This window comes from Balaenoptera musculus, chromosome 13 (assembly GCF_009873245.2).
Source record: "Balaenoptera musculus isolate JJ_BM4_2016_0621 chromosome 13, mBalMus1.pri.v3, whole genome shotgun sequence".
Lineage (NCBI taxonomy): Eukaryota > Metazoa > Chordata > Mammalia > Artiodactyla > Balaenopteridae > Balaenoptera > Balaenoptera musculus.
This window is the reverse complement of record NC_045797.1, coordinates 45,097,582-45,121,171: the sequence shown is the minus strand read 5'-3', so window position 1 is coordinate 45,121,171 and position 23,590 is coordinate 45,097,582. Positions and strand designations below refer to the sequence as shown.

General features: G+C 34.6%; 1 protein-coding gene across 2 annotated transcripts in view; it reads right to left on the bottom strand.

Moving 5' to 3' along the window:
* PSME4 (proteasome activator subunit 4) overlaps window positions 1–23,590 on the bottom strand; it is a 101,128-nt gene that overhangs the window by 11,600 nt on the left and 65,938 nt on the right. For both annotated transcript variants that reach the window (XR_005022342.1, XM_036872623.1), the window contains exons 21-40: window positions 19,077–19,132; window positions 18,013–18,069; window positions 17,721–17,776; window positions 17,529–17,627; window positions 16,149–16,211; window positions 15,778–15,873; window positions 14,230–14,361; window positions 13,053–13,262; window positions 11,754–11,890; window positions 10,598–10,651; window positions 10,192–10,321; window positions 9,460–9,541; window positions 8,155–8,308; window positions 7,535–7,604; window positions 6,557–6,682; window positions 5,867–6,019; window positions 3,883–3,987; window positions 3,237–3,328; window positions 2,227–2,358; window positions 1,645–1,853 (exon numbers count right to left, since the gene is read on the bottom strand). Coding sequence is in view for 1 of the 2 variants with exons in the window: in XM_036872623.1 (XP_036728518.1) it covers window positions 1,645–1,853; window positions 2,227–2,358; window positions 3,237–3,328; window positions 3,883–3,987; window positions 5,867–6,019; window positions 6,557–6,682; window positions 7,535–7,604; window positions 8,155–8,308; window positions 9,460–9,541; window positions 10,192–10,321; window positions 10,598–10,651; window positions 11,754–11,890; window positions 13,053–13,262; window positions 14,230–14,361; window positions 15,778–15,873; window positions 16,149–16,211; window positions 17,529–17,627; window positions 17,721–17,776; window positions 18,013–18,069; window positions 19,077–19,132 (2,213 nt within the window). In the remaining variant the exon portion in view is untranslated. The remainder of the gene's footprint in view (window positions 1–1,644; window positions 1,854–2,226; window positions 2,359–3,236; window positions 3,329–3,882; window positions 3,988–5,866; window positions 6,020–6,556; window positions 6,683–7,534; window positions 7,605–8,154; window positions 8,309–9,459; window positions 9,542–10,191; window positions 10,322–10,597; window positions 10,652–11,753; window positions 11,891–13,052; window positions 13,263–14,229; window positions 14,362–15,777; window positions 15,874–16,148; window positions 16,212–17,528; window positions 17,628–17,720; window positions 17,777–18,012; window positions 18,070–19,076; window positions 19,133–23,590) is intronic.

Here is a 23,590-nt window from a genome sequence, read left to right as displayed (position 1 = left end):
AGAGGCCCGCGCACCGCGATGAAGAGTGGCCCCCGCTTGCCGCAACTGGAGAAAGCCCTCGCACAGAAACGAAGACCCAACACAGCCAAAAATAAATATAAAAATAAATAAATAAATAAGACCCGGTGCAACCAAATAAATAAATAAATATTTTTTAAAAAAAACAACAAGTTTATCTTAAAAAAAAAAAAAAAAAAAACCAACAGGGAACCCCCAATAATCAAGACAATTTTGAAAAAGAACAAAGTTGGAGGACTCACAATTCCAGATTTCAAAACTTAATACAAAGCTATAGTAATCAAAACAGTGTGGTACTGACATAAGAACAGACATAGAGACCAACTGAATATGCCAGAGAGCACAGAAATTAATGCTCACACATATGGCCAATTAATTTTCAACAAGAGTGCCAAGATAATTCAATGAAAAAAACGACAGTCTTTTTAACCAATGATGCTGGGAAACTGGGTATCACAAGCAAAAGAAAGAAGCTGGATCCTTATCTTATACCATAGACAAAAATTAGCTCAAAGTGGACTGACGACTGAAATGTAAGTGCTACAACTATAAAACTCTTAGAAGAAAACTTAAGGGACAAACTTCATGACACTGGATTTGGCAACAATTTCTTACACATGACACCAAAAGCAAAGGCAACAAAAGAAAGAAGAGATAAATCAGACTTCATTAAAATTAAAATTTTTGTGCATCAAAGGACACTATCAAGAGAGTCAAAATGGGAGAAAATATTTACAAATCATTTTCAGATAAGGGATTGATATCCAGAATATAGAAAGAACTACAACTCAATGACAACAAAACAACCTAATTCAAAAATGGGCAAAGAACTTGACATTTCTCCAGAGAAGAAACAAAAATGGAAAATAAGCCAATGAAAAGATTTTCAACCACTAGTCATAAGGGAAATGCAAGTTAAAACCACAAGATACCTTCTTCACACCCATAAGGAGAGCTATAGTCATAAAAACAGAAAACAGGTGTTGGCAAAAATGTGGAAAAGTTGGAACCCCTCTGCACTGCTGGTTGGAATGTAAAATGGTGCGGCCACTGTGGAAAATAGCTTGGTGGCTCCTCAAAAAATTAAACATAGAATTACCACATGGTCTAGCAATTCTGCTTTCAACACCCAAAAGAACTGAAAGCAGAGACTCAAATATACTTCTACATTAATACTCATAGAAATATTATTCACAATAGTCAAAAGGTGTAAACAACCTGAATGTTCATGAACAGATGAATGGATAAACACTGAAAACACTATGCAAAGTGAAAAAAGCCAGACATAAAAGGACAAATATTGTATGATTCTCCTTATATGAGATACCTAGAATAGGCAAATTACAGAGACAGAAAGTAGAATGGTGGTTGCCGGGGTCTGAGGGAGGGGAGAATGAGGAGTTACTGTTTAATGGGTACAGAGTTTCCGTTTTGCAAGATGAAAAGAGTGTAAAGATGGATGAAGGTGACGGCTGTACAACAATGTAAATGTATTTGATGCCACTCAGCTATAAATTTTATATTATGTACATTTTACCATAATAAAAAGGGGAGGGGGGAGAAGTCAATAGGATAATCTAAAATGTCTGTTTTTAGAGGGAGTTTCTACTAAGTTTAGCCACTCACTAGTTTTTAAGAGTTTTATGCCCTGGGTTCGTTCATCTTCTTCACCAATTCCATTTTCTTCCATAACATGGTTCTGAATTTCTTCATCTACATCCATGAGGGGTTTCAATTTATCTAGAATTCGAGCAGTAAACTCAGGGACACGAGGGGATGCTGTTGGTGCAGTGTTTGGCAAAGAAACATCTATCATGAATATATAGGTCAGCACACTGTAAAATAAAATACATATAATAAGAAGAGATCCCACATTATCAATAAAACTAAGGTTCAAAAGTATGACCCAACCAAAGTAAATTTTCCCAAGACAATCCCTAGAGAGGGTCTTGTGCCTGTGCACACAATTCTGAGGTATTAAAAACTACAGTGTGGCGACTACTCCCCACTGGCTTGTGAGCACACTACCATTCTATTTTACATTCAGAGACTCTTGTCTAATGTCCCACAATACAATATAAAACAAAATCTGAAGAAGAGGATATCATGAAACTCAACAGTAACATAACCAGTATGTATTACTAGACATTAATATTTGATAAAAAGAACTCAAGAGGTATACCACACCACAGAGAAAATAATACCTACCTCCCTATTCTTTCCCTGACATTTTTGTAAACCTGGGTGAGTTTGGGTTCCAAGTACTTCAGTAGTCTATGCAATAGCTCAGGTACTCTCCACTCCTGCTGGGCAAGGCCACCTTGCAAGACATAGAGTCGACTAAAAGTAAAGCACAGTAGAGTTGTGTTAGTGCCCGTCTCTGCCTTTACATGTTTTTTTTTTTTTTTCCTGTGGCATGTGGGATCTTAGTTCCCTGACAAGGGATCAAACCCGTGCCCCCTGCAGTGGAAGTGCAGAGTCTTAACCACTGGACCGCCAGGGAAGTCCTGCTTTTACATATTGACAGTATAGATTAATGATGTCTGTATTCCACTTAAAAATTGTTTCATTTTCAAACTAACAATTTAGAATAGCACCTTTAGGAAGATTTTATTAATTTTTTCTACATCATTTTCTCTGTATCTCATTTCATCTCCACTGCTATACAATCAAAGGAAACACTGACTTTAGAATACTCATGGAGTTAATCTCTAAGCAGCAGAAGTTTCCTCACTAATTAATAATAATAAAAAACTATTCTTCTTGTTACAGGATTATCTAGATTTTGTCCTCTTGTTCAGTAATTTTTGCAGTTCCTTATGACCAAGCATATTTTTTCTTAAAAGGATTACTATCTTCTTTCCTAATAGGAAAGAGTGAAAAATTAGAACATGTGATAAAGAAGTTAATAATACTGTCATGGTACAAAAAAGCAGTCCTGATATAAAAGATGTGACAGCGGAGTAGGCTGGACCTACTTTATGTTTGAATTGCTCAGGCTGCCTCCATTTCTCCTACTTGTTCTCAATTGAGAAATAACTGTATTTAGAATCATATGTTGTATTGAATTGAACTATGGTCATCTCCCAGAAGAAAGTGTTACATTATGTAGCCTTTAGGAGTATAGACATTTCACTTCTACTTATACATAAAGAACAAAGATGTTATCTTTTGTTGTAAAATCTTTTGTTAACCTCATAAGCTTCCTTCTCATTTACCATGCATCTACAAAGGATCCTCCTTCACCACTCAGTGGTGATTCCAACAGCAGCTCAAAAAGCCAATGAAGTTTCCGGGGATCTCTGCTTTCCTGTGTTGAAAATATAAAGCAGCAGCAATTAAAACAGAGGTCATACAATTTTTCAAATAAATCAGACATCGTTATTTTAGAAATATAAATAAATATAAGTACAGAGGAAGAAAATCAAACTAAAACTCATAGGCAAGTCAAATCCAAACGTATTCTTATAGCTCATGTTAGAAAGATTAACAGTGAGAAAACTGTTAGCTAAATGGACTCTCTTAAATCAAAGTATAACTGCCCTGGACATATAAGGTGTCAAAAATAATACCTATAACCTTGTATCATCTGGCTTTTACTGTATGTAAGTTACACTTCTAGATATAGGATTTGACTTGTCATTTAATCTAATAATGCAATTACCATGGCAGAGAAGGTATAACAATCACTTAAGAGTTATCACTCAAGGCTCATTTAAAAAGCTAAACAGAACCATCTCCAGTCATGTAAGATGATAAAATTTCAGGATTCAAGAGGTATAATGAGATTTTACACATTTTGAGACATGGTATGAAACAGTTTGAATAGATCAGTGAGACACAAAAATGAATAGGAGAACTTACACAGGACGTTGCTATACAAGTTCCCCAGTCGTTATAAGTTTCTACTGTAATGTTGGACAATGCTGTTCGAAGCAGAGGACACAGAAGCTCCGAAAGCTTCTCCACCTACTCAAAACAAAATACACAGGAAAAAGTTAATGATACTCAGAACATTTTTCTTCAACTATCTTTTTCTGCAAACACACACATACAAATACACAACCTGATACTTCCTTTATTTCTTAGAAGACCCAAATAATCCAAGAAAGTAACTTCACCATGTTACCATGATACATATCCAGGTAATAAGGCCATCTTTTTCCAAAAAAAAAAAAAAATCAGAAAAGAGGAGACACTTTATATGGTTTCTTACAAAATCTCTCATACTATTAAAAAGTTCTCTCTTTAAATGTCTGAATGACATAGTACACTGGGCTGAAACAAAACCTCAGTCTTCTCTGTATTTTGCATGCTTATGGAGGTCACTTGATTGAAACCTAATATAGGAAGCGATGACTTTTCAATACAATTTAGTATTAGCCTGAAGTATAACCTTTAAATTCCAAGTTTTGGATGACTATAAATAGCATTTTAAAAGTGTTCAGTTATACAGAGACTGTGAATATATATATGTGTCTAAACACTAAACTGCTTCTCACAGTTTAGTGAGAACACAAATCACCTTGAGATCTTGATAAAATGCAGATTCTGATTCATTAGCTCAGGGTGGGACCTAGGATCCTACTTTTCTAATAAGCTCCCAAGTGATGCCCAAGCTGCAAGTCCATGGACTATACTTTGGTCAAAAGGACCTACGCAGGACAAGTGGGGAGAGAGGGCTTGGGATAAAATTTCCAGTGGTAGCACTAGGCACTGAATAAAAAGAAAAAAACAAGCTATATCTTAAATAACTTATACGGAAACGAGATGTGTTCTAGAAATGAGGTAACTCAAAAATGACAGAGACAGGATGACAGGATATATATGAACATGGTTAAATAAAAACTGTTTCATATGGGAGCAGGAAAATGGCAATATTACAAACTAACGAATATTTTAATACATGATTCGAATATGTATAACTAAACTAATATATTAAAAAGTGTTGATAATCCTCCTAAAAAGTATGTGTAATTAAGTTTACCAGAAACAATATTTGCGTCTTTTCTTTGAAAAATGGCAGCCTACCTTTTACTCCGGCATTCTGGACATTTTACCAGGTTATTTTCAGTCTAGTGCATCTTGCTAAAAAACTAACCTTAGGGTGGCTATGTAAAACTTAATCTTACAATTAAAAAGACAGATACTCAAAAAAAGGCTGTCAAACTCAAACCATCTACGAGACCAAATGAGTAATGTAAATTAGCACAGAGGCTAAGAGAAAAGATTTAATGAGAAGCTAGAGAGTGCCTCAGGAAGGGAGAAACCCATGCGCAGCCCCAGCCAACTGATACAGTGCAGCAATGCGGGACCAGTATTCCATGATCTTCCTATTTCTCAAGAGAAACTAAAATCTTTTTTACAGGATGGAAAATAATTCAGATTTTAAAAGACATTCAATGCCACCTATAGACCACGACTTTGTGACCTATACTCAAAAGCAATATGAAGTTAAACATTTCATATTTTAGGTGTTAACATCTTTTTCTTTTTTAAAAAGACGTGTGTGCCCTTGATGCAGCCGTGAATATGTTCTGATAAACACACAAACCTGCTGTCCACCTTAGAGCTCACAGGCGCCACGGGCTAACCCCATGGAGACGAGACAAGCGGTAGGACCACTGTCCGCCCCGCCGCTGCCCCCATCAGCCGCCCGCCCGGCCACCTGTCGCCTTGCTCCCTCCTGAGGACCGCCAGCCCGAGGTGGCACCGGAATGCTGGCAGAGGGGCAGTGGTGGCGGAGGCTGAGGGACTGAGCTAGGTGTTAATACCTAACGTGTTGGGAATTGCTGCATAAATGGATAATGCAGCTTTAAGAGGGAATGCACTGTACAAATTACATCACCTTTTCAAATGTCCAATGTTTAGAGCCTCTGATTAAACCAGCTATAATTTCTGCAACACATCGCTGGGTGCTCTCATGTGAATCTGCAACCAAATGTTCTAAATGGGGCTTCAGAACTGGCAGAAAGGCATCATCAAAATTTCTGAATATACCCTATGCAAATAAAAATAAGAAAGTTCTTCAGTACTCAAACGACTAGCATCTCCAGTATCACATGCTTATATTTGTTTGCTGTTATTACCACTGTGCTTAAAAAACTCCATGTTCTCCCCCATAGAACTTAACTGTTTTAACAATGTCTGTAAGTTAAAATGGTAAAAACACTGCCATTTGCCACATTACATTAAAATATGATCAGTGAAAGAAAAATTAATAATCTTTCTAACCTTAAAAATATCACACACACCTCAAAAAAAATCAAATAAACATGAAATGCATAGTCTTGTGGGTTTTGGTTTTTTGCTTCTACTGCTAATTACAAATATTAGAGATAAATACTAAAAAACTTGTTTTTTTTGAGTCCTAGACCTTAAGCCAAGATGAATATGATAGCCATTACTTCCAGAGTCATTTTAGATAAAGATAACAGATGACTAAACTCAAACTTTGAACAAATACTTTAAAACTTATGAACCTACAAATTGACAGTCACTAAGCTTTATGAAAAGGGTATGTAAATAACATAGTTACCTTAAAGAGGCAAAAACGTCGAGGATTAAATTTATCTTTTCCTTTTCTGTCTTCTAAAGATAGAAAAGTAATTAACTGTTCCACAAATTTAGGATCAGAAAAATGATCAAATATAATCTGTTCTGCCTATAAAGTTAAAAAAAAAGAACAACATTCAGGGATTAAAATCTATTTAAAAACACGATTCTGAAAACATTAAAATTCAACCATAAAGTTTTGAAACTCAACAGTAAGTTTTTATTTTTGTTCTAAAGAATTTTTAGTTCTCATAGAGCCTTTCTGGAACCAAAATAATATTGCCTCCTAAAAATGCTAAATCCTAAGAATAGCTAAAAGTTTTCCTTCAGCTCTTCAAGTTTGGACTCCACTTCTCAAACTGTGAAATAAAACCAAAAAATGTTCTGCTTGAGAAATGAAGACTTAATGCTATTGTGCCAATTTCTGTGCAAATTAGGAAAATCCTCCAAACTGCAAACCAAACCCCAGGAAATTATTTCCATATTTATAAAATATCAGCAGTTAAAAGGTAAACTTTGTTCAGAATTAGAAAATAAAAGCTACAACATTAACTTAATTGAGGAAGACATAAACCTAAAAGCCCTTCATCAACTTTCAAAATGATAAAGAAGTTCTACAAAGACTACGAAGTTCCGACTTAAATCTACAAACATCTATTTACTGAGTATCCATCATTTATACGCAATAAAAAATTAAAGCCAGTACCCGAGTGCTAAGTAGGTAGTAACTTGGGAGTGACCTTAGATATAGAAGACTTGTGCTAACTGGTCCTAACAGAAGGGGGGACGGTTGCTGGGGAGTAAGGGAGCGCACATTTACCAATACTTACTGTGCTATACTGCAATACACAAATTGGGGGGGAAAAACCCATGAACTTAGTTTGAAATATAAATCAGGGGCCAAAAGTAAGATGCATCTGAACCAGGTAAGTGTTTACACATGGTGAAATTAAATGCTTACCTCTGTCAAATCCTCCCTGCTTCTGCCAAGCTTAGGCTGCTCTTCCACACCAGCATAAACAACCATATTCCTACACAGTAAGAGTTTATATTTGTAATACACATAGGAAACAACATTAGAGCTTCATGGACAGAAAGCATTAGAAGGCACTTTTAATGAACTCTAATCAGATGCTAAGTTGTGGGTTATGAGTATATCACTCAGTCTTCCACCTTAAAAATCTCAGGTCATTGCATCCTAATGACATAGATTACTGGTGTCAATAAGAGACAAATAAGTATTTCTTGGGGCTGGTTTAGACATGTATAGTATTAATAGGTAGGAATATAATTTAGAGCAACTATTAACAAACTCCTTAGATGTATAATGGCGGACTAAGGAAGTCTAAGGGTTTCAGTGGAAAGACAAGGAAAGAGGCAGGATGAGGTATAGCACTGGCAAGAACAAAGAAAAAGAGGAAGAGGGAAGAGGGAAAAAGCTAGAGATTGTGTATCTTTGGTGACAAAGGACCTCTAACTGCTTCAACTGCCTCAGAACCTCCCTAGAAATCCAGATGATAAAACAAATTATATCAAAGATAAGTTGTTTAATAATAAGGTGCATGGCAAGTTGCAACTTACTGTGGCCAGGTGTAGTATCCCCAGTGAGTTTTTTCCACAAAGCAACTTGACTCCCATTCTTTTTTAGTTCTTGGTATACTTTTGCTATCATAATGCAACCAATGATTATCGGGTCTATCACCAGCAACAATTTGGGTGGGCTTAGGATATCCACCTAAGGAAAAGACAATTACATTTCGTGAACTTCAAAATAACTGTGCAATAATTATTCTCAAATAGTGCTAGTGTGACTTTATCTTCATAACAAGACTCTGTTAAAATTCGCTCAAGGCAAAAGCACATACATATGAGGCATTTCACATCAGAGAAGGAAAGATGGGATTATCCACTAAATGGTGTTGGGATAGTTATTTGACGGGAAAAAGTCAAGTTTGATCCATACTTCATCCCTTTTACCGAAATTGAAAGGATTAATTTTGTTAAAACTTTTTAGGTTTGAATTAATTAATTACAGAGCTCAACGAATTCCCATATACCCTCTTCAACTAGATGCCCCCAATTTTAACATTTCACCATGTGTACACTTTGACATTCTCTCTCTCTCTTTACACACACACACACGTGCACATGCACCTACACACACTTGTTTTTTGGGACCATTAAATATTCATTTAATATGAGACTTACAAACATGTGTTTCAAGTGAGGGTAAAACAAGATTAGCAGTAGAGAGTATAATGAAATGAAAGTCTTTCCCACATTTAGTTAACACCATTTTATAGTGTTCCAAAATAAAGGTGGTAGTTGGTGCACAGCTACACTCCCTCCCAAAATGGTGTTGGGGGTAAACTGAAGACAGCTGTTTGAATATCTCAGGAGTTATCAGAGATTAAAAAAATTGATAGCCAAAGTAATAAAAATGATGTTTTTCTCCCTCCAAAATCAAATTAACCTTGCCCCTAATCCTACTACTGAGGAAGAAACACTTAACATATTGATGAGTTAAATGGTAATGGTATTTTAAGCCTTTGAAATACAGTTTGATAAATAACTAGTATAATTGCTTAGCTGATGAGATAAGTAAGTAGATGACATGTGTACCCAGAGTGTGTAAAAGCTACACATTTTATGTATTATAAAGACATAAAGAGCCATCTATTTTTATAAATACTTGTTATCACTAGTTTTTACTAAGTCAACTGTTTTCCCTTTATAATATTATTTCATACTTTGTTTAAAATCTTCCTATACTTCTATACTTTGTATAGAAAAATACTTGAGATCAAGAACTGTAATTTATACATTTCAAAGAAACTTTCCAAGTTTGACTGAGAAGCACTACTCATTACGTTTGATAGCACTTACTGATTTCATAGGGATTGATGGTCAGCTTTTTGTGGGTTCTTTTTAGCTGCTTAAGAATACCAGCAACAGCTGAGATTGCCATCTAAAAAAGAAGCAGGTAAGGCACATGTATCAAAATTTTAAATCTCTCAAATGATTGCTCCCTTGATCAAAAGCAGAAGCTGGGTTTTGTTTCTTTCCAAAGCAGAGAAATACCTCACCCACTGACATCTGGCAGCACAGCCACATGAGGGCTAACTCTGACTTGGACTGAGTCATTTGCAGCTCTTACTCTTAAACCTTCATCCATGCTAGTTTCTGCCTAAAAAACTTTTATCCTTTCTTTGTTAAACCAACTCCTGCTCATTCTTCCTATCTCAGCCTAAACATTTCTTCCTAAGGGTCTTTTCCCAATGTGCCAGGTCAGGTCAGCCCCATCTTGCACCCTACCTCTAACAGTTTTCAAGTTAAAACCAACTAGTTGTATCCCTCAGATACCTTTCCCTTCCTGTAACATGTTATACCTGTAATTAATTTTTTAAAGTCAATCTTTCCGATTAACCTATAAACATGTCCCCTGCTGTATCTCCAGTGTTGAAATGCACAGCACCTGAACACCTCCTCATATATTTGTTGGATGAATTACTATCATCTCGGAACCAACAGAGGTAGATTTCAAATCAGTACACTTCAAGATATCAGGTGAGGCAAAAATTTTCTAACCCAAGATTATAGCTAAAATAAAGTATCTACCTTTCGAACTACAATTGCATCATGGTTGAGATTCTCAACAAAAAAACGTATGGCACGAAGGGGTAACACTCGGTCATCTCTCAAGAGTAGAGACAAAAGCCCAATGCCTATATGTTCAAATTTCCAGGGCCTGAAAAGGGGAGTGGGGGGGGAAATCACAAAACATATCATTCATAAAATTACTTTAAAAAAACAACCCTGTATTTAAAACACTATAATTTTAAGTTTCCCAAGAATCAAAATAGGTATATTGAAAAATACTGCTCCTATCATTAGCCCCATACTTTCTAAACTCATGAATCAGACTACAACTTTTTCTGACAGTCATTCATGGCCTTCAGGGTAGAAACTTCCTATAATATTGAAGATAAGTTTGAGAATTAAAAAAATATATTTTTGCACTTACAAATTTCTCTGCTCCACACCATCTAGCAAAGTGTTTATCAAATTTTCATAGTTCCTTTAAAAAAAAAAAAATTCAGGTAAGGTATTGTTTTAATACAATACTAAGATGAACATCAAACAATGTAATATAAATTCAAATTCTGGCCAAATTCACCCTCCTCTTCTCATCACCAGACTATAAAGGGTCTGGTGAGAAGAAAGCCAGAGTGAAAGCAGATGCGTGACCCTGGGAAAAGAAAATGAAAGGCAGAGAAAAAAAAAAAAAAAGTGCTAAGTACACTGAGCGACTCAACCATTCCTGAGCGGACATTCCAAAGTAAATTCGTGAGCAGTCATCAATTGGTTAGGAGTGGTCTACCTATGTAACAACCCAGGTATACATGAGGTAGGCTATAAAGTTTATTATTTATATAGAACTGTTAAAAAAAATTAATAAGCATATTCATAAGGCAATGAAAAAAATAAAGTTAGGAAGGCTCCTGCTTGAGTGTTACAATTGAAGTGTTTTGGTCCCAAAAATCTAAAAGCAGTTTACTAATATCCTAATAACAAATTTGTATAAATGTTATCGATCAAAAAGTTATTATAAGAGATATGAAGAGATAAACATGTTGAACTTGAATTTAAGATTTAATGAGCGGGATATGTGTACTAAAAGAAAAATCAATTCATGTTGAAAAAAACATATGATATTAAGATAACTTTAGGGACTCCCCTGGTGGTGCAGTGGATAAGACTCCGCGTTCCCAATGCAGGGGGCCCAGGTTTGATCCCTGGTCAGGGAACTAGATCCCACATGCATACTGCAACTAAAAGTTGGCATGCCACAACTAAGGAGCCCATGTGCTGCAACTAAGGGGCCCTTGAGCTGCAACTAAGGAGCCCACCTGCCACAACTAAGACCCAGTGCAACCAAATTGAATAAATAAATAAATAATTTAAAAAGATAACTTTATCGTGAGATGGTGTTTTCTACCTCCATAGCGGAAAGTGACAATCAGGGATCTTCACAATAATTACCTCTTAACATTTTGGTATCTCTTCAGAATCAATGTGCAAATTTCATTAGGTAGTTATAGTACATCTATATTTTAGAGATATTTAAAACCTACTATCTATAAAGTTATACGTCATGATAAGCAGGCATTCATAATTACCTTAGGGCATCAGCATTCCTTTCTTGTTGGCGTTTAAGTCCTTCTTTAATTTCTTCTGAGCTAAGCATTATCTGTTTGATAGAGGGCTTTTTTGATTGTTGAAGTGATTCTGCTATTCCAACACATGACTTTGGAATCTTATTAAAAAGAAAAGCCAGGGAGGAAAATCAAGTACTGAAATACCACAGATGAATCTTGACAACATTATGCTGAGTGACAGAAGCCAGATACCAAAGGCCACAAACTGTATAATTCCATTTAGATGAAATGTCCATAACAGGCAAATTCACAGAGAAAAAAGGTAGATTAGTGGTTTCCAGGGGCTAGGGGTATGGGGGAATGAATGGGAAGCAATTATTATTGGGTACAGGTAAAGCAACTATACTCCAATAAAAACTAATTTAAAAAAATTATTGGGTACAGGGTTTCCTTTTCTGAGTAATTACAGTGTTCTAGAATTAGAGTAGTGATGGTTGTACAACCCTGAGAATATACTATTGTGAACATATATATATATATATATATATATATATGTTCACAATAGTATATAACAGCACACAACTGTTGTGTTAAAAAGGTGAATTTTTTGGTATGTGAATTACATGTCAATTTTTAAAAAAATTTAAAAAGAAAGCATAATCTAACAACAGTTACAAATAGCAAGAGTATGTTTTGCAGAAAAGGAATACATTTAGAGCAGTGGTTTTTAAAACTGACTATGGACGTCAAAAATAATCACTGCAGAAAAGAGGGGGATTCAACCGCACTCACACCTCTTTTACCCATCCCCAATTCTGATGGGTGTGTAAATAGGCATTTGAAAATTCTTGGATGATGATCTGCTATCTCTTCCCATTTGAGCTCCACTGAACCTGATATTTACTTTTTCATTTGTCAAATCATCCAATTTTAATCTTCACTATAAATTATGGAACCCTGTGGTCAATCGTCTGTGACTTTGACTAGTAGAATTGACCTCCTGAAATATAACCAACTCTTTGAAAAATGAGGCTGCAGACATACAGGGGATAATGGTAAATGCAACAATGTAATAACACTGTGGCCTCTTGGTAGAAAACCACCTAGTTCTCTCCTGGCCATGCTCCAACTTCCTACTCTACCCTGCCATCTATAGTAATGATCACTAAAGCACTAAAAGGAAACAGAATACAAATGCTTTAAAAAAAATTAGAATCAAACACCAAGAATATGATTACTAAAAAAAGACAAGAAAATAATAGCATTTTGACACAGCAGTGTTTGCACTAAAATTTGAATTAAAAAAACGATTTTGCTTACCGTGAAGTCCAAGCCAATTGTTTCATATTGCCGATGAATCTTTTCTGCAAGATCATCAAATAGCCTCACTATTGATGGCTTTTCCAGGGACATTGCTTTGCTAAGCCCAGAAGAAACAATTGCTGGCCAAGTCTGTACAATACAGTCCCAATCATGAAGGTTTGCCAAGCATACACCGCTGTGATTTCCAAGGAGACAATACAAGGCACCCTGCAGGAAAAAATGATCAATATGGGAAATAAGAGGCACTGCTTAGTTGTAGCCAACTCACTTACATGTTGTTTTCAAATTTACTAAACACTGATTATTTAAATGCTTGGTACTGGTTATAAAAGAGGTCCCCACATTCAACACGTTACTTTTAGAAACCTGAATTTGACACTTAAGTGCAATCCAGTAATATTTTCTCTAAGTCATTTAACAGAGGGTTAGCTCAAAGAACGGCTATTAATGAGGTAACATAGAAATGTGAAGATATTGCTTTTATGGACATAGCTTCCATTCTAATTCTCTTCTACTACATTTATAAAGGCTGTGAAATGTGTCACTCTTAGCATTTTAGGGTATAACATAATTTAAAAAATAATTTAAAATTATTAAAATAATTTAAATTATTTAAAAATTTAAAAAATTGTGGTTAATTTAAAAGATAATTTAAAAATTTGTGGTTAAATCTGGTTGCCAAGTATTTCTCTAAGTATATAAAAACTAGGTTACTTAATTATACTGTGTACTTTTTACTCATAGGAGCTCAATCAATCAGAATGATTCTGATGACAGTAGGTACCTCTTTCTAAGGTATCCCATTTTAATGAAAAGAGCTATTAGTACCAAAACATTTTATTTCCTGAACATTCACCTGAACAATTCCAATCTGGCTTCCTAACCACCCTGGGCTCTAATCCTCTTTACAGTTCTTATAAGGTCACTGTAACTTCAATTTTACTGACCTAATAGACAGTTTCCAATTTTAAGCTTACTTGACTTGTCTGATTTTGTCCATTTAAACTGCTCTCCACAAGGTCGACAACATATCACCCAATGAGTTAGATCCTCTACAACATTCTTGAATTACACATCTGCCTTGGGGGTCAGCAATTCCATCACTGCGAAATTCTTTCAACTTTTCTCTACGTTTGAAAAATTTCGTAGTAAAACAAAACAAAAAACCCTATACCTTGAACTGCTGTTGCGTGACATCTTGCCTATCAGGCCGTAAGAACTCCAAAACCAGGGGAATGATATCTCTGCAACAGAAGTTATATGCTCCCAAGGCAGCAAAAAATGTTTGCTGGGCCTTATTTCTGACCTAAAGAAAGAGTTATTAACAGACGACTTTTATTAAAGGGTAGACAAACTACAAAAAAATTTCTAAATGAATCATTAAAACAAAGCAGTGGTAATTTAAATGTTGTCGTAATAACAGAAAAATATACCAAAGCACATAACTTAACAAAAATGAGTAAATGATAATCTTTTTATCAGAAGGAAAGCAAATTACCACCAACCACATCCATGGTTTAAGTTACACTGGTTCAGGGACTTCCCTGGTGGCACAGTGGTTAAGAAATCCTCCTGCCAATGCAGGGGACACGGGTTCGATCCCTGGTCCGGGAAGATGCCACATGCCGCGGAGCAACTAAGCCCGTGCGCCACAACTACTGAGCCCACGTGCCACAACTACTGAAGCCTGCACATCTAGAGCCCATGCTCCGCAACAAGAGCCACTGCAACGAGAAGCCTGCGCATCCCAACAAAGAGTAGCCCCCACTCGCTGCAACTAGAGAAAGCTCGCGAGCAACAACAAAGACCCAACACAGCCAAAAATAAAAAAAAAATAAAATTAAAAAAAAAAAAGTTACACTGGTTCAAATAACCTTTTGATAAAGGAGAGACTGAATGGAACTGATATGCATTTGTTCAGTAACATAATCAGCAGACTATTAAACTTTTTATTCTGAGTTACTCTTAATGAGAAGAGTCAGATTTTCTCTTGTGTCTACACAAGGAAAATCAAAGACTTTCCAAAACACAGAACAACTTAACCTTTTCAATGCAAGCCTTAAGTATAGGCCACATATTTTTAACCCAAACAAAAGATTCAGTATAAATTTAAAATCCATGAACTAGTTAAATAGTAATGAATAACTGATTATAGTAAAAGCAATATACTGTACATATTTCAAACTTTTTAAAACAATACTTTAGGCAAAATCTCTGGGTTAGATTGGTTTCCTAATTTACACTATTTTATAAAGACAGAATCATTGGCTGTAGATGAATCTCTTTACTTTTCCCAGTTCTCTGTGTTTAGAGATAAATTTTTGGTCTTATGCTACCTGAAAGGAGGGACCCCCACAATTCACATGGTATCAGCTTCCAGAACTCAAGCAGAATGCCTATGCCTAGGAAGAATTATATGGCCTTCACAGACAGGCCTTCATAATGTGATTTAATTTAAGTGGCATCAACATTACACTAGCACTATCTACCAACGTTAGTTATATATTTTTTAAAAAAATTTGAGAAGCAATTACAAACAGCAAAAATAAACATTATTTTAAAAAGAGAAGCAAGATTAGTTTGAATATATTTGTCATTTAAAATGTAAATTTTCTTCGCCAATAAATTATTTAAATTCCCTTGTTAAAATGGGGATACTTTAGATTGCGTGTTACAAAATGGGTGAGAGGGGGCATGCCCAGACTGTTTGGACTAGCCTTACCTGACTGTATGAACTTGTAGATAAACGAAGAAGATCTCTAATCATATCCTGATGTATCTTTTTGTATTCACAACCCTCAACAGTTAGTGTTCGTAGCTACAAAAAAAAAAAAAAACAGTGTAAAGCAAATCTCAAAGTTTTTTACTAAAAGTTCATTTAATTATAAAGTAACACCAATAATTAATATTTATCTGAAAAACTGTCATTTAAAAAAGTCACTGTGGGGAGTTCCCTGGTGGCTAGTGGTTAGGATTCCGGGCTTTCACTGCTGTGGCCTGGGTTTAATCCCTGGTTGGGGAACTGAGATCCCGCAAACCGTGCAGCACGGCAGGACAAAAAAAAAGGCATCATGATTTTAAAAAGCTATTTACCTCATGCTGCAACATTACTCTGTCAATCAATAGCGCTCTGATGTGTTGCTTTTTCCCATGGAGCTGAAAAACAGTAGCAAACACTTCAACATTTTCCCTAAATGACTTCAACAATGGTTCCCCTGAATCCCTTAACAAAAAATTAGTTCAAAGAAGGTATAGGTTGGGCTGGTGGGTACTGAAGGTATTTCATTTATTCTAAAATCATCAGACTTTTATTCAGTCAAATACTAAAACTACAAAAACAGCCCACTAAGAAAACTGCTTTACTCTATTACATTTATAAACAGCCTTTCTGGGTAGTTGTGTATGTTTACTACAGAATATAACATATTTTATTTTTGTAAAAATTATCTTTTAAGCTCTCCCCCACCCCCAATGTTCTACCCAGTCACTAAAGGCAGATGTCTGGAACGCAGACTGTTCCTCCTTCACACCTGTATCTCATTAGTCATCAAGTCCCCACAATTCCATCTTTTTTTTAAAACACCTTATCTCCACCCCAATGCCAGTGACTGGATTCAGGCTGTGCTTTCCCATCTGAACAATTATAATAGTTTAACTAAAGCCTCCCGGCTTCCAGTCTCAATCGCCTACTGCTTATTGTTCACAGCGGCGGCAGAGCTTTTCAAAATTCACTGAATTGAATAATGATCTTTCCAACATTTACATCAGATCTACTTAAGAACTTTTAATGACTCCCCCGTTGCTGAATGTAAAACTGAAGCATTTTCTTGGGACAAAACTAGAAATGACCTAGTTTACTTCCTGCCACTCTTCCCTACAAACACTGTTTGCTAAAGCATGCCATGTTTGTACATCTCCCTGCCCTGTCACATGACATTCCCTTTGTCTAAAATATGTAGCACCCTGTGCCTAAACAATGAACTCATATAACCTTTTCAGACTCAATTTCAACAAAAGTCTCCTACAGAAGAACACTGCTATGAACATCAAATGGCTGACTTAAGTATTCTTTCTTCCAGGCTCCCAGGGAAGCTTGTATTGACTTCTCTTGGAGAACAGATATAACATAAGATTACATAAAATGTAATGCTTTAAAGTCATGCCTGTGGACAATTCCTATTTTTTACTCCTTCAGTTTCTTACATGGTAAGAAAGCTGCTGCCAAGTTATCAGACTTGAAATTGCCATTGAGAGTCCACAGACTATCATGGAAATCGACAGAAGAGTTTGTCTCAGGGAAGTACATTTTTTCTAGGATCCTTTTGATTATACCATCATATAATATTCGAAAATCTACTATTTTTACTTATAGGGAACTTCCTCTGTATGCCAAACAATTGCTAAATCAGGTGGTTATATCAATATTATATATACACCTTTAAAAAAAATTCAGTTTTAGGTGAAAATACTGACCCGATTTTCCATTGATTTCTTTACTAGGTTAAAGCTTTTCCAACGAGAGTCAAATTCATGCTTGTGAGATCCTTGGAATTGCAAAAGGTCTCCAGTAATCTGCGTCAAAGAATTTCAAATTTTATATTTATGAGTCGTCACGTCAAACCCGGTCATATTAACAATTATGCAACTGTTAAATGACAATTGTACCTTTATGATAAGAAACAAGGACTTGGTATCATCTTCTGAATTATTAAGTATGTGGTCTATAATAGGAGGAAAAGAATTTTGGTTAAAATATTTTAAATTACTATAGGACTCCTGATATACTAGTTAAGGAAGAAAAGAAATAAACAAAAAACAAACGAACCAAAAAAAAACCACTGCCTGATATTCTCACCATTTAAAATTTTAAAATGGTTAAGTAAAAGCACACATGCTATAAAATAAAATTTCTAAATATTTATTAATAAACATAAATTAAATACATATATGTACTTACTAAGAAGTTTCCTTATGACCCTAGCAATTGTTTCTCGGTGGTTCTCTCTGGATAGATCTATTTTTTAAAAAATGAGAGAAAGCATTTTACACACTGAATGCTGACCAGAGCTTTGAAGTTTATATCAACAGTTATGTCAAGAAGAGATAACGTATCCAGGAAAAAAACAAATGGGTCTGTATATGGGAAAAGAATCTAAAAAAGAGTGGAGATATATTTATATGTATAACAGATTCACTTTGCTGTACACCTGAAACTAACACAACATTGTAAATCAACTATACCCCCAAAAAAAATTAAAACAAAACAAACAAACAAACAAAACAAACAAACAAAAAAAAACAAAGAAAAACCAAATGGGTCTGTCTTTATCATAGTTGGTTAGTAGCTTGGCATGATACAGAATAACTTTTAAAACCTTCACATTTATAAGAACCTGCTTACAAAACTTTATTAGGCAGGCAAGGAGGAGGGAGATAAAACTATCTTTGCCAATATTTCAAAGGCTCTATCCTCTAATTAGAGGCCATAAATGCATAGGATTATCTAATTAGTTGTGGTGACCCAAATCAAACAAACTACACCTAATTAATTAATGTATGCAATGAACTCCAATGTTAATCCAGCAATAAGGAAGTGTGCTAAATTTCTATTAATGTTAGATTCAGAACATTAAATTAACACAAAATATTTTACATAAGTATTTATATAAAATTTAACTCACTATGATAGAAAGATACTATAAAGATAGTTAGAGTATGTAAGGGTTTACCTCAAGTATAATACAACGGTTCTGTAACAATTCTAACCATAAATGAGCATTACAATATATGAAAGTCTGCTTTTGCACATAGCAAGCATCTATCTTTTACTGGCTATTCTTTATATAATAATTACCCACTTTCTCCAGAAAAAGCAAAGATAATATTAAGTAATTAATATTCATTTTATATATAAAAAAGAGACTAGAAAAACTGTAACAACAAAATTATCCCATTTTAACCCTTGTACAGTAACTAATGAAAACAGTCCATACAGATTTACTCAGATTAGGATTCACATACCATATTCAAGTCCAGTATACAACTTTGTCTCTTCCAAGGACACCATAGTTGGTACCCTGTATAAAAACAAGAATGCTTGTATTTATTAATAATACCAATAAGGAGGTTTAAAGGGAAAAGTGTCATTGCTAGAATGTTTAAATGATGATCTTTAACAAACACAGATCTCTCATCTTCAGTACTTCAATTCTTTACTCTAGCTTTCTGAAGATTAATGCTCTATCTGTTTCAGTAAGGACAGTATTATTCATCTTTAAAAAAATGTTAATTAAATGTAACGACTTTAGGGGGGGGGGAAATTCACTGCCCAAATGAACATAACACTGGTATTCAATACTCAAGTGTAAAAGCTTAAATCTGATGTTAAACATTTATACAAGGAAAAGTCAGCTTTACAATGTTATAATAAAGGTTAAAACTAGACACCAAAAAATCACCATCAAATTTTACTGTAGAATATACAGCAGACACACTTCTTTAGATAATCTTTACCCTTCCTCTTAAAACCAGCTAAACTGATCTCTCCTGACATCTGCAGTAAAATGCCACTACTTCTGAAGATGTTCAGATGTAAAAATACTACATTAAAAGTCATTTTTTAGGTATGTATGGACAGATTCTATTGGGGAATATGAACCTTTATATCTGAAATCTAAATTTTCTTTAATGAAAAATAAATAGACTATTTCAAACTATGAGATTCAATTCAATAACTTTTTATAAACAAAGCGATAATACTTTCTAAGAAAAGGAAGACAGGCATAAATGCCAAGGAAACATGGGGTAAGCGTATCCTATACAAGGCTAATTAGTAATAAATAGACATTTTATAATTATTGCTCATAATCCATGACCTACACAACACTTGTAATGAAGAAAACACTATTTTGAAATCAACATACCCCTCCCCTGTACTGTATTTTTTTAAGTTGAATTAATGAAGTTATCTCTACCCTAATATTTGGTTGTTATGAATTCTGGGATTTATCTAAATGGGTAATAACATTAAGATGACTAAAATGCCAATTATTTAACTATGTTCCTCGCCATAATGTGGGTGGCAACAGTACTGTCCCAAGTTTCAAAACCAAGCCTACAGAATATAAACAAAGAATGGTAATATTTCATAATATAAAATGCTAATTTGCTTTTCAGAGAATTTCAAGAATTTCAAATTCAAATTCTTCTTAAAATCTGGTTTTCATTCCATAAAGTTTCAACTTTTGGCAACAGCTTGCAAACTTGAACATTCTGTAAAATTATGTATGATTGAAAAATATATATGTATCCAGAGTCTACTCATTAAAAAATAAAATCCGATTCTTTCACAATGAATTTCAAGGGAAGTCCAACATCTTTACTGAAATTAGATTTGACCAAGAAAGACAAAAGGCTGTGCTCACACAGTAACAAGCATTAGGCGTAAGACTGTTACCCACCCCCCTCCGCCTTCCCTGGTAAAGCATGGGGAAGTACTTGGCCATAAGCTATCCCATGAGAGTACATGTCTCTTCACTGCTGCTATAAACATAAGTTGTTTCCTAAACTAGGAATACAACTGTACCTCACCCAGTCCATACCTAGTACCACACAATACTGAACCAAGCATGCATTTTAATTATTGTCACAAAATTACTCTTAACAAATGACATTTTAAAAAGCAATCACTATAGTAAGCTATCCTGAAAATTTTTTTTACTATATCAAACAAACCAACAAGCAAACAAAAGGCTATCAGTTGGGAATTTGAAATGTTTTTCTTATATGCCTTTCTGACTCTAATAACACCAATTACACTATAACTACATTTAATAACAAGTCTCATCTAAGTGCCATGATGCTAATTCTAAAAATCCATGTGTCACTCTGAATTGTTTCCCTAGCAGAAGAGTTGATGAAGTACTTATCACTTATTACAATTATTTAGAAACATATCAACCTGTGTGGGATTTTAAAATATTAAGTAATAGATTTAAATTAAAATGGCTTAGGCTTTTACTTTTAAAACCTGAACTAAAACACATCTTACACATCTCAAGAGTATAGAAGGCACCTGTTTAGACATATAGTTCAGCTTTACTTTATTTGTTCTTATCCATCTCAAGTTTCTTTTATGCTTATTTATCTAAGATTCAGCTTTAATTGATCTCTTCTTATCTAACAAATTAATTAAACTCTGATTGTACTGACACCTTTTACACCAAATGCTTCTCAGCGAGTATAAATACATATTTATACTAAATATTTCTTCTGATCTTTAGAAGAATAATTTTCTAAAAGAAATGTCTATCCATTACCCAAGTAAGACTTTATGATTGTATCTCTTTGTGGTCACATTTTAAGTCTATGTGTACTGGGCTGTACTCTCTGATACTTAAATCTGCTCTTGTAACTTTTAGTTATGTACATAATCTTAGCTGAGTAGACTTAAAGTGCTATCAACAATTATAAATCTGCATTCTGATTAAACACTATAGTAGCAATATATACAATTTAAATCAAATACCATCACTCCCCCACCCCGAGTGAAATTCATTCTACTCATCACTGGTTCATTTTACAAACAGTAATATAAAAATAAAAGTATGACAAATAATTTCAATGCAACATATTACAAATAATACCATCTATACAATAATAATCAAGTTAAATCAGGTTCATAGCAACTACATAGGACCACCAAGCCACCTAATTTATAACAAAATGTGTTTAATATCTGTACCACTTTAAAAAAAAAACAAAAACTTGTAAGTTTTCTACATCTACGCTATTTGTACCACTAGATGGCAATCTTCTTCAGATTTGATTAGAGTAGAACGATGAAAATAATCACTGGTGGGAAAGAAAGGATGGTGAAAAAGGAAGAAATGACCCGTAACATAAAAACAAAATATACAATACAAATCAAATATGCAAATGAAGGCTAGGTGAACTGTCACGGAACAACTGCAAACAATAATTCTCCCTTTCTGTAAGTGGAAGAACAACCTACCCTGCTCCAAATCCCTCCCCTCCCAAATGAAAACAAACATAAAAGGTATAAAAACCAAGCCACTAACAGAATTTTTTTCCCTCAAGGTAACAAGTGTTTCACAACAGACAACTGGCCTATTTCTGTGTTCTGTTATCCAGTTCAATCCTGGGCATAAACAATAGCTATAAACAAAAATGAAAGGCTGTCTCTGACTCTACCATGTGAACAAAGGGTTGCCAAGTAAAGAGAATCTTACATACCGCTAGGTTTAAAATTAACTCGGAGCATAAGAACTATTTCCATGTCTGACACACAAGTTTTTTTAAAAATCAATGAAAACAGTCAGAAGGTGAAATAAGGAGAAAACAGGGTTACTCACCGTGGAGTAGTAACTGTTTCCTTTTCTGTGTGCAGCTCCCCCAGCAGAGCTGGGTAGTTTCCTGGAGGTGCCAAGAGAGGTTAGCTAGCCCTGCCCCTCATCGCATAACAACACATCCTTTCACATATTCATGAAATGGTCTCAACTCTTAGACCTTAAGTATGAATTTTTTTTTTTTTTTTTTTGAGTGAAAAGTTAGTAAAAGCTGAGCTCCTAAGAATGATTTAACTAAGAATGACTTAACAGATCTATCGGAGGAAAGGGGGCACAAAGTAAAGAAGAAATATTTGAGATGAAAAATGATGACTCCTCTACCTTGAGTAACCCTGTTTTTATAGATGTTAGTTTTTTGCATCCTGTGATAGCTGGTTAGACCTAAAAGATTCTAAAGAAATGGACTGCAAAAGGAGAAATTAATGACAATTTGAGGATTAAAGGCAAGTGTCCAAAATTCCTACATGACCCTGGAAAGACATAATCCAACTTCCACATCTATAAAGGTAGAACTATGAGTATAAATTATAGCACAAATGTTTCTATGAAATCATTAACTAAAGGTTCCAAGAGCAAAATAGAGAGGTTCCATTTTAAGATTAATTCAGTAACCTTGGTATCTGACAAAACTGTTAAATTTCAAACCGAACGAAACTAAAAAAATTTACCCAATTAAGGGTAAATTAAACCCTCAAAGGACCTTATTTCATCCATCCTTTGAAACAGTAAAATTTATAATATGTACAAGATACTTAGTAACCTTACATTGCTAAAGGCCAAAAAGTACAATGTAGGTACCATTAGGTATATAATTTACTTTATACTTAGGACAATCAACTCATCTCATCTAAGCTTTTTATTTTTTGTCAGTCTCTAATCACGTAGCATAGAAAAGTGTTTTTCACATGTGGTAGCCATTTCCCTGAACAATGGGATCCCACATACTCTATTAGCAATTAAGATTTTCTTACAGGAAAATTCAGAACTGAAATAAGTTTCTGGTTTTTTACTGCTGCAATTTGCCAGAAGACTAATACTACTAATACATGCACAAGGCAAACTTAATAATAAGTGATTCGACAAAAAATAATTAAAGCAGCTAGAATATTTTCCCTAATTGAGATTTATATAAGAAAAATGTAAGTTTAAATTTAAAAAAAGAATTGA